Source organism: Drosophila ananassae, chromosome 3R, assembly GCF_017639315.1.
Source record: "Drosophila ananassae strain 14024-0371.13 chromosome 3R, ASM1763931v2, whole genome shotgun sequence".
In the NCBI taxonomy this organism is placed as follows: domain Eukaryota; kingdom Metazoa; phylum Arthropoda; class Insecta; order Diptera; family Drosophilidae; genus Drosophila; species Drosophila ananassae.
Window position 1 is genome coordinate 11,487,078 of NC_057930.1, and position 17,177 is coordinate 11,504,254.

A 17,177-nucleotide genomic window follows, 5' to 3' on the forward strand; every position below is an offset into this window, starting at 1 on the left:
AACGGTGTACTGGGGAAATAAACTCATTCGTTAATATGTAAGTATAAAATATCTAACTTATCCAACTCATTAAATAAATCTAAAAGACTATTATATTTATAATACATATTTATCACATATATCACAGAAAGACTTCACACATTTATACGACAATTGTGAAATATTAATTCTTAAGTGAACTTATCAAAGAATTCATAATTACGTATGTACACATAATTAAAAACAAATTACTTTTTATTTGGGACTATGACGCCATATATAGTAGTCCCCAAGATTTATAATACATAATAATAAGTAAGTCTCAAGTAAGAAAAATTCTTATAAAAAATAGCTTAAAAACTTATATGGTCTTACAAAAAAAAACACTACAATACTCGCGTGCCTCATTTTGTAGCCCATTCTAAAGTAATTTCCTAAAAAGCACGCACTAGTTCTTATTCACAGATTATAATTAAATTTAGTTCCTTTGAAATGAACGATTTTTGCTTAAAAATAAACTTATTCGTCCCACAGTGTGATCGTGAGAGTCGACGAAGAGAAAAGAGATATAGGCTGCTGTGTTTAAAAATTCCGGTTCAGTTTACCGGCTCATTTCGTTGTGTGAACATCGTTCCGTTCAATCGGTCAGAAACCTATATATATTCCGCTCGATGAAATAAAACTAAATAAAACATATCCTTTTTAAATAAAAAGGCTTGAAGGATCAACATTAAGGAGTCTGAAATAAATATAAATGCTGTGAAAAGGTGCTGAAAAAAATTTCAAAAAGTCCTTATTAAAATAATTTGTGAAATAAAGTTTAAAATTTATGGTGACACCAACTAACTGCATTTCGCAACGGGTTGCAACATTACCAATATATAAAAAATCTCTGAAAATAAATATTAATTGAAACTGGTTGCAACAAAAATTACAAATTACAGTGACTGATAAGAAAATGCAAATCAATCAATGAATAAATTAAATCAAGGCGAGCACATGTTAGATGCAGTCTCTCAGAATTTATGCAGCTTTTTCTTTAAAAATAGTTTTTGAAAGTGTTTTAAATTCTGCAATGAGTTTTTTGCTAAGTTTTTTGTGTTGCCAAAAATAAAGAGGCACGCGAAATTCTTCTTCATTTCACTGACAATAGGCTAAATTAAAAAAAAAAATACAGATAGAATATGTGTATATATTTATTTTTGTAGATTTTCTATATTGTTTTTCCATTTGTATGACATTCGGCGCATCAGAAAAGTTTTGCCAAATTGTGCAGCTGGGCGTTAAAAGCGAAGGCGTGTGCCAAAAAATCAGCATTTGGCTGCCAAGAATATTTAGCAACTTGTTAGTCGAAGCAACTGATGTGGCAAGTAGAGGCGGACACGGACACTTGGCGGTAGAAACCATACAAAAATTTAAAAAAATAAATTGCTAATTTAAAAGTGTGTTCCCAAAAACTAATCAAGACGGTTAATTAAAAAGTTATAGTTGAGCAAAATTAAAAATATTACAAATTATCAAACAAAGAAATTCTCAAGAAAATACAGCATAATGTGAAATGTTTCTATGTTTAATCAAGTGTTTAAATAAATTTGTATTTTATTTTATTCCAGGAAGAAATAGTTAGTGAATTTTGTGAAAAATGCTTTTAATATTCAAGAGATCATAAAGATACCGTAAACCCCCAGAATAAACGCCAGAATTATATATTTAATTAGAACCATCAATATGAGCTTAAAAGTTAAAATGAATCTCCTTATCACCATGCTGGTGGTTGTGGCCGAAATGGTGAGCGGATACTCAAGGTATCCGATGGATACCACAACGCATGCCATTGCTCATAATTATGGCTCGAGAGACTTCACCTTGAAATCGCACAGTGGCATCAGTCCCCTGTCCCAGCCGATAACACCCTCTCCCGAGGATTACGACGAGTACGGGGCAGTATCACAATGGGGCGGTCGCGTGCCACGTCATCAGCCACCGTTTCTTCGGAATCACGTCCGCTACTCGTACTCCGATCATAGCAATTATGTGAATGCAAATTCGTTGGTAAGTGTGCTTTAATTTTAAAATAATATTAGCCGATAAGAATCTAGGAGAAATGAAAGCATGATGTCATCAGTCTGAGAACATACATAGATTCAAAAACAAATCTTAACAATTGACAAAGAACGTCATTAACGCCTATGTAGCTGTTGCAGTCTACCCAGACCTGACACACTTTCTATATAATCTCATGTTTTTACGCATTAGAATCCGATTGAGAATCATAATCGCCACTCTACCGCCAAGCTCCTTCACCTTGAACCTCAGATTGTAAGCAAATCGGAATCGGGTGACTAACCCTGACACAATCTGTTTGCCAATCTCTCGAAGCGATTCACTCCCCAGAGACTCCCCACAGATTGCAGATCGCAGATCTCATAGCCCACCCATATAGTTGGTGAATCAAAAAAAAAAAAAAGAAGCTTGTTACACAACGGCGGCAATTATGAAACGTGTTACGGCAGGTAGAAGCCAATAATTTGGATAACAAGCCACATGTAATTCGAAGATCTCAGGCCAAACGATCGGTTTCACTTTCCGGCCTGTAATTGTGTCGCTCCGTTTAAAGTTCAACGGGAAAGGGGATCTCTCTCGAGAATAACCTGTCCCCCTTATATTTTTCGTTGTTTCTTCCATTATTTCTCTGTCATTGCCGACAGCTGGTTTACGATCAACGTCAATGACCAACATAATTCACAAAATAAAAGGGGGAAACGCATCCTAAAGAGATCACTTTCCGTTATGGTGGTCCTCGGTTAATTGGAATAATTGACTTGACAACTTGTAACTACAGCCTCACCCTTAAGGGGAAATCAATACGGGCCCAAAAAGAGCCAGTTTGATTGATTCACATTGATGTCACTTGATTGAGACGGGAAATATACAGAAATAAATAATTAATCAACGAGATTGGAGCTTATAATAAGTGAGACAAATTACTATATACGTATGGGATTTCCCAAACCTCAATATTAAACAAATCTCTTAGATTATATATTCCTTATCTGTTTCAAGGAGCTATAAAGTCCAATTGCATCGAATACTTTAATAAGCTTTTGCCATAAGCTGAAGGTACTATGTGAGGGATGGGTGGGTGTTGGGATGTGCACTCGAGTGGCATAAAAAGCTTATGGTCTGTGGTCATGATTTTACCTGAATAAGCCCCACTCCCAAAGACCTTCACCCCGCTGGCACTGCACCGCTTTGACCTTTTCGAAAAGGAATTTAATATCTGCTTGTTTAAGCTGAATTCCATGCAACCTGCAATATCCGCCCGCCACCTCCTCCGTTTTTTGTTTGCGAAATTGCAACAGTAGCTTCCGAACTCCATCTCAAATACAGTACCTCCATCATTCCCATTTTTCTACATGTGTTTACTCAGTGCCTGCTTATTTGCCATCACATTCAGTGGGCATAGCTCTGCCCCCATATTCCATATTCTCTGCTGGAATGAGATCCATATCTTGGGATACGTAGCTTAAAAATTTCAATTATTTTGTAGTTTTTTAGGAAAATCTAGACTGGCATTTTATGTTTGTTTTCATATCAAATTATCGGAACCTATTAGAGAAAATAGTATTCATAATTGACCTTTAATTAGGTCAGGAATGGCGCTATAACATCGATTAATCATAATATACTTTGTTGATTTAATCGCAAGGTAAATGCAAATAGTTATATGGTGTGAATAAATATCTGAGCGATTAGTATAACTTGATCTGGTCGTTAGCATGACGCCACATATAGTATTGCTATAATGGCGATAGTTGAACGACTAGAAAATGCCTTTATCTTGAATGGAACAGGAATAAAAAGGAGGTTATCTAAGATAAACATGGAATGTGCCAAGAAGGTTTCTGAAGAAGACGTCAGAATAGCGTTGATGCTTAGTCAACATTTGCTCTTGAACTTTGCACAATAAGAGTGAACTATCAAAGAAAATATGCTTATAATACTTTATCAGCTAATGTATAATATCAAAAAATATATACTTGAATTATAAAACAGAAAGCATTTCACTTTCGTTTCCTTAATGAAACAAGTAATAAACAAAATGTTCTTCCCCACTCCCCATCCCATTGTTGATCTCCCATATATTGCCCCATTGGGTTGAATGATGAAATCAGTCGCCACGGATTCGGGGATTCGGGGAGTAATGTAAATTTCGGCGGGTCTTTCGACTTTGGTGATTTATTAGCAGTCGAAGAGTGGAGCACGCTTTTCTCCAAAGATAAAAAAAAAAACAAAAATATACCTAGTGACAGGCAAATCGGCTTATGACATAATAGCAAACCACTTTAAGGCGGTCAGAAGACATATTCCAACAATCTGTTCATGATTCATATAGAAAAAAAAAACTATTCCGAAATATTGTATACGGAAGCTCTGAATTTATATGACAAATCTATAAAGTTTTATATTATTAATTTCTTGTTTTGCCTAACTAATGAACATGAAATGCTTTGGGCCGAGGAATCGATTCCGTGGAAAAAGAGCCTCGGAAATGCGGAGAAAGAAAAACTTGCCGGCACGGCAATAAATTAAGAGCAAAAATTTCACGTTTTTGGCCATAATTTACTGGCAGCGACTGTACGAAGTGTCTGATTGATCGCCGGCGACTTGTTGGCCATTTAATGGGCCTTGCGCCAAGAGTCACGCAATTAAGACAATAAATTATGCCCAACACAAGCCCTCATACACTCTTCCCCAACATAAATCATAAAAAATACTTTGTTCTAAATTTAATATCACATTTTCCCTTTTTTTCTCTCTCTGGTTGGAAGACGTCTCCGGGGAAAAGATAAAAGACATTTTTTAAATATTTAATGAATTATATTTATTGAATCATTTATCATAGAGAATCCTATTTATAAATAAGAATGAAAATTATAGGACTACATATTATATATGTAAAGGAAGGCCCACACAAAAAGTTAATATTTCTCATTCAGAAACCAGTGTGTGTGGTGGCAGTGCCTCTGATAAATTCAAACAAATTGCAGATTGAAAAGTCAATCTAGAGCAGGCCAGACAAGTCGCTAGATCGAATCGCTGGAGCTGCAACGTTTCAATCACTTTGGCAATCTATCCGGTGCGTGTGGGCGTTGCAATTAGAAGAGTCAGACAACGTCTCTTCCCCAAATCCCATCAGATCCCCATGCCACTACAGCCTCATGTATTCGTCAGACGAGTTCTTCAATTCGACGTCTCGACTGGCAATCAGTTTGGCGATCGATTCCTCCCAGACTGTGCCGGCGATGATGATGCATGAGTTCACATTTCCGGCATTCGATGCACCAACAGACAACTTGCAACATGTTGCAGCAACTTTTCTGTGTGACTTGTGTGACCAAGGGGATTTAATTGGCTGGCGCCTCCGTGAGATGGCGATTCAGATTTTTTTGGCAGGGATCCAAGAGCTATAGGTGATAGAAATATATTATTATAAAAATAGCAAGTTGCTGGGACAGAAAATGTTGTGATTTTTGACCAAATTATAGAAAAACCACTTCAGGTAATTGCTTTTTTAAGGCCTGGTACTGCATCCCTGACTTTAAGTGCCTGTTCTTGGTACAACTGGCCGAGCCGTCATTGACATTGGATGGATATTATATGGTATATGGCCTTTTATGGTCCCAAATGGCGTCGCGTCTTTACTGTCGCTGCTTTCGACAGCGATTTTTTTCTCCCTCATGCTTTCATGCTTTCCTTTCAAGCAGCTGCTTTCGTTTTCACAGCCTTCCGAAAGCAAACAAAAATATAAAAATTGTCATAATAAACGGACCAAGCAGTCGCGGCAGATTTCGCGGCAACATTCGCTCGTTAAAAATCAAAAAGCATTTTATACAGCCCCAGTCCTTTTCACAATTTTTTGTGCTTTTGAACCGGCTAAAAAGTATAAAATTGTATAGGCTTTTAATGCAAGTAGTTTCAATTAAGATATAAAAGTTATGCTTATTTTTAATTACTTAAGTTTATGGGCGACATTGGGGGAGGCGAATTGAGGCGAGTGGCCGCGTAATTGGCACTTTCATGTCAAAATCTGTGGCGAGCAGCCGCCCCGCCCCAGCCAACACAATAAGTTTCACATTAAGCATACGCCATGTGGTCCAGCCTATGGCTCTTTAGTTTTTTGCCTTTTTTTTTGTTTTTGTTTTACAAACGTATGTGTCTGGGCCATGTTTACAGTTCAGAAAAGAATAAAAAATAAAAGAATCGAGGCATGCATTTTCCAAAACGTTGCTCTTTTTCATGAAACTTCACTGCCTCAGCTTTTAGCCAAATTGCAATTGCGGCATTTGCATTTCGCAGCATGGCATTCAACACAAATTAAGAAAACACAGAAAAAACAGGAAAAGGCCTTTAAAATATGGAGAAGGATAGTATTTGGAGAAGCTTAGATACTCTGGGAAATAGCTAAATAATATTCTTGTAAGTTTCTACGAAATTCATTCAAAGAGTCTAGAGAATATATGGAAAAAAAGATATTAATTCTTAAAAAAGATATTAATTTTCTGAGACTACCTATATCTTATATTTATTAAAAATTTAAAACATATATAAATATACTATTTTTCTTTATTATTTTCCTTAACTTACCTACCTAGTCCGGCATACCCTTTATAATGAAAATTCTAATTAAGCAAAAACAGAAATCATTGTGATGCTGGCTGAATCTACTTGGCCTTTTATATTCGTCGACTTTGGCGGCTAAGAGAGGTGGCCAAGAGAGGTGCTTGAAAGGGGGGTTGTGTGGGTGAAAGTGTGCATACGGAAGGGAGAAATGATGAGGGCGATGGAGGGGGCCATATAGAGTTAGACAAGAGCGCCGAACTGAAGGTAGTGCACATTTAGTTGGCCCTGTTTGTTGTGCTCTCTTTGGCATAAATCAACATTGGATTGTACTATATGCGGGGTTCTCTATTCTTTACTCTGCCCTTGCCGGCTAAAAGCCCCAGCCCCCTCTTGACCAACTCCGCCACCCCCTTATACTGCCTATCTCTGCTTATTTGCACAGTTGTCGGCGAATTTGTTGGCCAGACTATTTGTGCCGCCTCTGCCACTGTTGATGATGTTTTCCTAGCTTCATTTTTTCATCTTTTTTTTTTTAACTCATTCACGCATTTTACAATTTGGTCTAAAGGAGGTAGTATGTGGCAGGGGGGTTGTGGAGTGTTTAATCTTGACCAGGAACAAGCATAAGGGAACACCTTAAAGCCCTGAACCTGGCTGTCAGTTGTCACATTTAAGAAGTTGAATGAAGTACACAAAAAACAAATGTATTTAAGAAAAATTATAGTTTTTAACAGAAAAGTAAAGGAAAAAAAATATAGATTAGGTAGGCTCTGGTACTATTATTAAAATCACAAGTTTAGACATTTTTAGAGCAACTAGACTTCCTGTACTCATTTAAGATTAAAAAAATAAGGTATAAATATAAACGTATTTCTGTTTATTTAAGTGTAAGGGATTGAGGATCATAAAAGTGTGTGTGTGTGTGCTGGGTGCGCTATTTGCATTTGGCTCATAACTCTTTTGATTGCAAATAAACCCACGACAGGCTCTTTATTATTGTTGTCGCTGCTGTTGTTGTTACCTTTTGGCTCGTAAAATACCAAACACAAGTCACACCCACGCCAGGAATCCAAATTGAGGCTAAACAACACTACACCAACAACAACAAAAACAACAAAAAAGGTAGAAAAAGGTGAGAAAAAAAGCAAAAGTGAAAAATAATAAAGAAACGGCTGCTCCGGCAGCTCCAGCAGCTCCGTCGTCCAAAGGCATCCTTCAAACGCTCAAAACAGAACAAGAGCCAAATGCAAATGAAGTTTGGTGTTTCTTCTCCTTCTTTTTTTTTATTGTTATGGGCAGTGGCAAGGGGTGTGGCATGGTTGAGGGGAGCGTGTTGCACCAACAGCAGCGAGCCTAAAAGAACACCAACTGTTTTTCGAATACTGTCAACCCAGCAGACACTTAATGGGTTTTTTTTTTTTGTGTTCATTCATGTGTCCCTGTCACAACTCTGTTCCACATAAAGAAAATCCATACGTTATCCTTTATTAGGTTGTATTTTTTTAACATTATAATTTACAGTTTACCCTTTCTTTTTGAAAAATGGCCATAAATCTGTAGTGATTTCTATTTTAATTTTGAAAGGATAGAAACTAAAAAGATTCCTCTTCTTATAAATAGAGTTTCTCAGTAGTAATATTAGAAGCATAGAATAAAAGGAGATCTTAAATATTTTTAATTTAAAACTGTCATTATGGAGTACCATCCTTTTTTATGAAGATTTCTATCGTACCACTTCAAAAAAGTATTACCTCAATGCCCCACTTTTCTTTTTCTTTGAGATCCAACCAATTTTCCAACAACCTCTTATTTCTCTATGTGCATCCTTAGCTCCGGTTCCTACTCCTGGGATTGGCACTGCAGATTGATGGTAATTCCAGGCGGCAGAAAAAGGGGCACGCGGGGGTTAAAGGTGTGGGAGGGGCAGATGGGCACACGGGGCAACTGCCAACCTGGATGAAATGGCCGTGTCATGGCTGAGCATGCGTAATGAAGCTTAAGTAGAACTGGTTATAATCAAAAGAAGACCTGAGCCGACGGCCTGATGGGAGGCGGGGAAGGGCAGATTCCAGAACGGATTTAGATGACTTTGATTCCATCCAAGAAAAACGATCGTTCCTAGAATAACAAAAAGGACATTAAATATTAGCGATGACTCAGGGACAAGAATTAATTAAAAGAAAATAAACTGCTTTAATGTTTCGCCTTGGGGGTTTATTTTTCGTCAAAAAATATGCGAAGGACTTGTACAAATATAAAATGATACTTAAAATAAATATTAAATAAAATAAGGCCAGAAAAAATTCTCCTTAAAAGTTGTTGGTAAATATTAACTTTTTAATAAAAGTCAAATGGACTTGAACAGAACCAAACAATATAATAACAAATGATAAGATAAGAGGATTAATCTTTAAATAAAAGCTTCCAAGAAAAACCAGAAAATAGCATTAAAAAATTATACTTATATTGCAGGAACTTCATAAAAGAAAATTTGTAGTATTTCAAAGATAAAGTTATTAAAAAAAAACGATCAAGCGATGTCAAGAATTATCTTGACAAGTCATGGAGGAAATTAAGGACATTTATTAACTTACTAACTAATACTTGCTTATTAAATATTCAACAATTTAGTTCAATATTTCAACTTAATAAATAGTCGAATTACTCACCCAAAAAGTAAGTCACGTATAGTTTTCATTCAAGGGATATTTAAGGAAAAATAGAAAGATAAATGACAGTAATTTATTTCCATACTTTGAAAACAAATCCTTTTTATTCGAAAATATAGTGAATGGCATCTGAACCATTAGCTGCTTTTGCATGCGGGAGATGACTGGGCATAACCTTCAATATTCAGATTCCCAAACGATACTCCACTCCCACTCCCACGCCCATGTCCTTACCCACTTTCCCGCCCCTTTTTGCTGGCCATTTTACTTAACGCTTTGGTGACTCTGTTGGGAATGCGAATGGAGTTGTTATGCTGGAACCTTAGCCCACTTTCGCCGCCTTCCGTGTCCTTTGGCCTCGCCGCTTTTCCTGCTGGTGTCATTTTTCTTACATGCACACTTCATTTATTACACCCAGAAGGCAGCAGCCACTCCCCCAGTTTCCAGCCCTTCCCCACAATTCCCTTTTCCCCTTTGCCACATTATGTATCACTTATATGCATGTCGTTAGTTTTCATGACATTTTTTTTTTGTTGGGGAGGTTGGGTGATCGGGAAGGGAATGGCTTGGCGGAAAAGCAAGTGCATCCTTTTGTTGAAAATCGATAAATGTGTCAGGCAATGCAAATTGTAAAAGTTTTTCCTTTCCACCCACATCCGTTGCCATTGCTCTTTGAGCTATAAGTGATAGCTTTTCAGGTGCTCTCAGGTGTGGCACGCAGGCTACCTACCCCTTTGCACCTGCACTTGCTGTTGCCCCTGTTGCATCGCTTTCTGTTTTGCTGCGGCTTTTGTGTGGAGCGTGTTAAAAATCTGTTAAATAAATCAAAATTGTTGGATGGTGAGTGAACGGACGAACACATGCCCGTATAAATCGAAAAACATAAATTCAATTTATTTCAATTCGCCCTTTGCGTGCAACAAAATAAAAATAAATCAAGGAAATGATATTTCCGCAATGTAAAATATAATCCGTATTTTAAAGCTCAGGCTATGAACTTGAGCTTTACAAATGAAACACAAACAAAAACTAAACCATCCATCAAATTTGAATGTAAAACTTAAATCCTTCTGTTTATTCAGAGGCACGTGGCAGCCAATCTGAATCTTCCCACGGTTATTAAGCCCTTAGTTTTGTAAAAAAAAGAAATAAAATGTATATGTATTTCATCCAATACAATATTGGCCCAACCAATTTATCACGAGTCCTATTATATGTGTAATCCTTTTTTGCAGCCTTACTAAAAAATTGCCTAAAAACTATAAATATGTTATAACTTACTGTAGAAAAAAATTCAGAGGAAACCCGTTTTTGTAGCAAATTTGTGAAAAAAATAATGAAATCCACAGAATGTGCGCGTCCCCTGAATGGGAAATAGTGTTACGTGCTCGCCAACAGCCAAAAAAAGAAATAAATAAATAGAAAGCAAACCAACTTTAGCTACATATATCATACATATATTCTGCATTTTCGCACATGATGCAGAATTTCTGCAATGCCATATCAATTTTCAATGCATTCAATGTTTGTTTTTTTTTACACATTTTTTTCATGGCCCCTCCAGGACGACGGCTTTCAATCTGATCAGGCGCCAGTGGGGGAGGTGACAGCCGACAAGATGAATAGATTGGGAACCCCAGACGCCGTCCCAGAGTCCAGAAGAACCTTCCCAAGTGAGTATGATTTCCATAGATGTTTTTTTCCTCTCTTATAGCTGAAGCTCTGCTGGGGTTCATTGGGGCCATTAAAGATGTCTCCCCTCTCCGGTAATTGTTCTGCAAATAGATGTTCAAGGCGCCCGCCCATGATCATCACGTTCTGGCCATAAAAAATGTGCTAAGCAAATGTGCTAAGCGAACTCGACACTGTACAGCGCCAAAAAGGGCGAACTAAACCAAACAGAACGGGATGAAATGGCCTTTGATGTGGAGAAAGGAGGTCTAAACAAATGTGTGCAAAATATTAGTCGAGGAAAATAATAAAAAATCATAACTATCCAAGCATACAAAATGGTTAAATAATAAATTGTTAACTTGTTATTTATATTTACAACAAATTTATTTTTAAAAAAGTTACATTACTTTACGCTCCACTGTATCCAAGGTCCTGGCAATCCCTGTTGTTTTTCCTGTTATTTACGACAATGGAAATGAAAATGGCTGTTTTATCCTTTGGCACGTGACTCGGGCCAGTGTTGATGGAAAACCAGAGCTCAAACATCAACAGAACTTGCCACGAAGAGTCAGTGGCAAGTTAAGCTACGCACTTTACTTTCTAACTGTTAGGATAGGAAAGTGTGAGGGAAATTTCCGCCTTCAGGGAGGAAAAACATATTTTAGATGCAACCTCTTGGCTACATCTGCACTTTCGTTGCAATTAAAAGAAGAGTTTTGCCTTGTTAGCCACAAAAAAATACTCACTTCTTAGCAATTCCTCTCATCTGTGAAATGTACGTGGTGGCATCTCTTTTGGGGCAGGCTTGCATAGATATTGCCAATTACTTCATTACAAGCTTACGGCCACTAGGCTTTTGGAAAAAGATGTTATAAAGAGGCACTGAAAGAAATTGGAGAAATCTATGCAAGATTATTTTTTATCAATTGAATAGAACAATCAAAGAAAATCATATTAATAAGATAATCTCAGTGAGTTCTCATTGATTTTTAATACTTTTGTGGCTAAAACTTTCTGAAACTTTTCCGTTCAGTGTATCAACGACTTACGGTAACCACTTCAATTACGAGACAACCGCACAGGCTTAACCCAGACCCCATGACAATGAAATGTGAGCTCGCTCTGTCCCAATATATTTTTTTATTTTTTGGTATTTCGGTATCTCCCCCAGCCATCGTTTGCATTTGAGTGGAAAATTGTTGTTGCCGCCTTAATGGGCGCGAAAATGGTTTTTGGGGGGCCTGGTGCGGGGAAAACCGTTAAGAGCATATGTGGACAAAGCCAATGAAAGTGTGTCACTAAGCCTGGGAAATTGTCAATGAAAATGCCTCATGCCTCCTGCCTGCTGCATGTTGCATGCCGCATGTTTACCCCTTGTAATGCATAATGATGCAACAATTTTCTTATCAAAAGAAATATTTCCCTCTGGGTGATGGTTTGTTTATTTATTTTGGCATACCGAATCGAAGTGGCTTCCTTACCAGTTGAGTTTCTTTATATATTTTGTTAATAAATAAATATTTGCACATTTTCGTTGACTTATTTTTTACGGTTGCCTTAATGATTAAGCGGAAGTCAAATATTTTTTAATTGTAAACACCTGAATGCTCTGTTTACTAAACAATACTTTAATATTTGACTTTGTCAATCATGAGAATTTATTCCAAAGATATCTTGTAATAACCTGTTGAAAGAAAAAAGACAACTACTTCCTCCCACAAGTCATCATCATCCAAGGGAGCCGGGTATTGGCCCACATTTTCATGGGCAATGCCATCAAGTTCAAAGGCAGCCAGCAGCCTGGCCAACCGACTTTTCTCCACATGAGGCATCAACAACAGTGCACTTGCCCCCTGGCCTCCTGCAAACCCCATCACTATGCCGCCACCCCCCTTTGGCCGGTCATGAGTTTCCAGTCCTCGTGGCTTGTTGAGCTAGGAGCCCCTTGAATTATTCATGTGGCTGTTGTGGCAGAAGCAGCTTCACAGACTCTGAGGCAGCCGAACATACATTCTTTCCCTTCTCCACTGCAATGGATTCAATCTCCAGTTACCTTAGCTACCTCACTTACACAGAAAGAAAAGGGGTTTGGTTTTCTTAAAACTACTCTTGCTATTCTATTATAGTTTCCATGCCAGATAAGATAGAAGATAGAAAGTCCTGTAGTTCCTAAGACCTAGAGACTATAGTATAAATTTTCCAGTGTAGAATGGCACTCCATGGCCACCTCCCCCATTGCTCGTCTGGCTGATGATTCAATCATGAAGCGTTTATGAAAATTACATATGGATCCAACAGTTGAGTTTCCCTTTAGAGATTCCCCTCAAATTTGCGATTTCCAGTGGGGTGACTAGGACTTTGGGATTAGCTCGGTTAACTGAGCATTGGGTGGTCTCTCCTTGCCAGCCCCCACCTTTCGACTCCCCGCTGTCTGATCTCCTCTGATCTGCTTTGCTTTTGCAACTTTATGACCATCAGACAGCAGGAACAACAACAAAAATTTAATACCGTCAGCCGAGATCTCCTCGGAGCACTTTTTTATAGCAGCGACAAAATGAAAAAAAGCCTTCCCAGTAACGGTAAACTTAAAGGCCATAAAGGTGCAATCTCCTGATGACGATCAATAATAAAAAAAGACCAAAAAAAAACAGAGAAGAAAGAAAACAGATCGCAGAAATGATCTTAAGCCATGCCAGTGGGCGATCAAAAACGCTACCGAAACGCATGCAAAACGCACGCGAAAGGCATTGAAAACGCAAATGGGGAATGGGGAGGGGGAATGGGGAAAAAACAGTATCTGACAGTTTGCTGGCCGAAACCACGAAAAGGCGAATGAACGCCAGTTTAGTCGGCTATTAAGTAATAAACTCGATAACTGGTTATTCCAATGACACAAATTCGTACAAAATGTGGTAAATGTTACACAGATTTTATGTTAATGGCTTCTAAATATCTAAATAAAATGCAACATTTCTTAGAATTATGAACAATTACTTTTTTTATAGACACTATATATAGCTTAAAATTCTCAGGCTTAAAAATAATAATGATCGGAAATAATTTAGAATTATTTTTTTTATTTTTTTAGCGCAGACGTCGTCACCCTCGGAACTTGCCATGAAGCATCTTACGGAGATTCGACGAGAGGGCAGATGCCGGATACCAAGAAAGGAGCTAGTCTACATGAATGAGGAGACAAATGTCCAGTATTTTCCACGGGCCACGTTCCTCCATCGATGCAGCAAGTTCTCCGGATGCTGTGAACTGGGTTACTTGTGTCAGGCGAAAAATAACACCGTGGAAATAGTGGAGAAGTACTTCTATGTGGCGGTCAATGTCAACGATCAGGGAGCGAAGCCCAGGCTGATACAGTTGCAGAATCACACCGAATGCGAGTGTGTGAAGATAAACGAGATACGCCGGAAGAGGAGTACCAGTTGCCAGTGCCCCAAACACTTCACCGACTTCAGCCTGTCGGAGTCACAGTGGGGCGAGAGGATAAACACAGTCCTGGCGCAGGAGCAGCGGTGTCGATGCGACTGCCACCTGAATAATGAAACCTGCAAGCGGCTGAAGAACGGAGATGAGGGATTCTCCGTCATGGAACGACGGTAAGTAAATAAATTATAATAATTCTTTAAAATTCTATAAGATATATTAAATTATTTCATTATTTTTTTAGACGCATGCAGCGGGGAGAGAGCAGTCCTCCATTCTGTAATTACGGCCTCTACGATATGAAAAACGGACGTTGTCCGCGTCTATATCAACATTCGAATACGAATCCGAGCCTCCAGCACCATCACCAATTCCAATCCAAGGGCCACAACGGCAATAGCTAAACCAAATCCCCCAATGAACACCTTTGAGAACTGTGGATAAACTTAATAATAATTCTATAATATTAATATTTAATATAAACGCATATTGAGAGATGTACTGTGCCACTAAAAAGGAGACTCTCATGCCGAAGGACCTTTCACATATTATGTCCTTAGTATTATTGCTTTTTTCTGGCTAATTAATGAAATTTAAATCAATCGTGGAATCAAGCCTGTGGAAATATTCAAAACCATTCGAATAATTTATTATCTTAATGCTAAAAGGCCAGTGAAACCGGAAACTAAAAAAATACATACATTTAAATTAATCGAAGACGTCTTCGAGTCTCAAGATGAAGTATTGCCAACCTACATTCGAGTGTACTTAAGTTATTGTCGATTAAGTTCATCTCTTAAGCTCCTAATGTAATATATACTTATATATATATGTCTGTATACAATTAAAACGATGCTTCTAGTCATAGCAAGCGATTTAATTTTCTGACTATGAATATTATTAAAACTAATCCCCCATAGACTAGTAGATAAATATCAAGGGAATAATACTCGTTGAAGCTTAGATGTCTAGCGGGATTCTGCAAATTGTGGGCACCATTATGCCGGATAATATACTCGATCCAATAGGTTGCCAAGTCGCTCGATTTTTGAGGGCGATCGCGGTAAAGTTGGGAGGCTGTGGCTATAGCTTCTTTGTAATCTGAATTAGTGAGTATTGTGGACATTGCTTTGGACAGAGCAAACTGGGTAAGATTGTGGGTAGACAGAGTCAGGCCCCATTTTCTGGCTTGCATTTTTTGAAGATTGGCTCGCTGATCCCCCAACAAAGGTAAGCCCAGCATGGGAACTCCATAATACAAAGCCTCAGACAGACTTCCCTTGCCGCCATGGGTGATGAACAGGCGAACATTTCCACTGCCCAGTAACTGGCATTGGGGCCACCACTTTGATACTCTTAAAAAGGGATATTTCATCGTTATATTCTCAGCATTTGGGCCATCGTAGGTCCAGTAGATATCATATTCGGAAAATTCGGCGAAAGCTCTTTCAAATGTGTCCAAAATGTGCTCGGGAGTGTTTTTCCAAGTGAAACGAGTGCCCAAGCTGAAAAGGATGATAGGACGACTTCCGATGGCCACTGTCTCTTTCGATATCCTTTGCTCCAAGACAATGCCTCCTATATCCACCATATTTGGCAAAACAGGAGCAATGGGTCCTTCACTGATGGCATGATGATTATTTAAAGCCAAGGCAACCGATTTTCGCATGGTCTGAAAACTGGGATAATGTGGTTCAGGAAAATGAGAACTATAAAGAAAGTTAAAAGAAGAAATATATGATTTTTCCAGCAGTTTAAATAAATATTTCCCAAACCTGTAAATCTTCTGTAGCACTCTCCTAGCCAGTTCTTCGAAAATTTTCTCCCAAACTCCAAAAACCCAAGCACCAAGTCCACTCCTTTGATGACTGTCGTATGGCTGGGAAACGTACCAACGTTCTTCTGGATTCCCCATGAGATTATTAACAAAACCCGTAGGCTGTTGGGTGGTTATAATAGCCACTGGACAGTCAAAATGGGTAGCCACTCCCAGTAGATGATCATTGAAGTGATAACCCAAAAGTAGTAGATCAAATTTTCGGGAAGAGAATCTATTAAGAAATGATTTCCACTCCGGCAAATGGAGTAGTTCTTCCGACTTTTCCAATCGCTGGAACATCCTTTGTAGACGTCCAAAAAAATCACTTTGAGATCCTTGGGGATCTTCGTCCTTTGGCTGCTTCCAGGTAATCAAGATATGTGTTACATTTTTCTCAATTTCGTGATTCTCCAGGGGTAAGGTGGTCACCAAAGTCAACTGGTGGCCCTTCTGAAGGAGGGCTTGGCACACCGCCAAGTGGACCAGCAACTGGGATCGATGCATATTAACAAAGAGGCCAAGAATGTGGTGGGATTTGACTGAATTTGGATAAAAAACGGAAAAAAAGAGCCACACAAGTGCCCAACTGACCGGCGGTTGCTTCATAACTGAAGCTAACAAATCAAATTCACATTACCAAACTGTTAGAAAAAATAATAATAAATTTGATATCACAAAATTCTTATAACATGACTGATGCGTTTCTAAATGACTCGATAATGGTCGATCCTCTACAGCTCGTCTTTTCTGGGCCTGTGTGTTAAAAGTAACGAGTTCGAATCGGGCTTGGGAATAATAAGTAATTGTCGCTTTTTTATTTTAACTGTACTATTTTTCTGCTAATCACTCGTACTTAAATTAATCATTTCATTGCTTAAATTTTCTTGACCTTTTTAAGTACAAAATTCTTGAATTTTTTCTGAGTGCAGGTAATTATGTGAGACACCAGGCAATCAATTAATCAAAAGTGATAA

General features: G+C 38.2%; 2 protein-coding genes across 3 annotated transcripts; one reads left to right on the forward strand and one right to left on the reverse strand.

The window, feature by feature from the left end:
• The first annotated feature begins 572 nt into the window (after positions 1-572).
• Positions 573-15,269, forward strand: LOC6507103. Of its 2 annotated transcripts, XM_001965272.3 has the most exons (5): positions 573-746; positions 1,593-2,031; positions 10,837-10,945; positions 14,035-14,557; positions 14,629-15,269. In XM_001965272.3, exons 2-5 carry the CDS (start codon positions 1,708-1,710, stop codon positions 14,786-14,788), a joined length of 1,116 nt encoding a protein of 371 aa, XP_001965308.2. In that variant the 5' UTR covers positions 573-746; positions 1,593-1,707; the 3' UTR covers positions 14,789-15,269. The 2 variants fall into 2 exon arrangements, with proteins under 2 accessions (XP_001965308.2, XP_044572269.1); XM_044716334.1 differs by lacking the exons at positions 573-746; positions 1,593-2,031 and having other exon boundaries at positions 14,040-14,557.
• Positions 15,247-16,909, reverse strand: LOC6503479 (UDP-glucuronosyltransferase 1A1). The gene is made up of 2 exons (XM_001965273.4): positions 16,160-16,909; positions 15,247-16,093 (listed from the first exon to the last, which is right to left on the reverse strand). Exons 1-2 carry the CDS (start codon positions 16,807-16,809, stop codon positions 15,247-15,249), a joined length of 1,497 nt encoding a protein of 498 aa, XP_001965309.2. The 5' UTR covers positions 16,810-16,909.
• Positions 16,910-17,177: the final 268 nt, after the last annotated feature.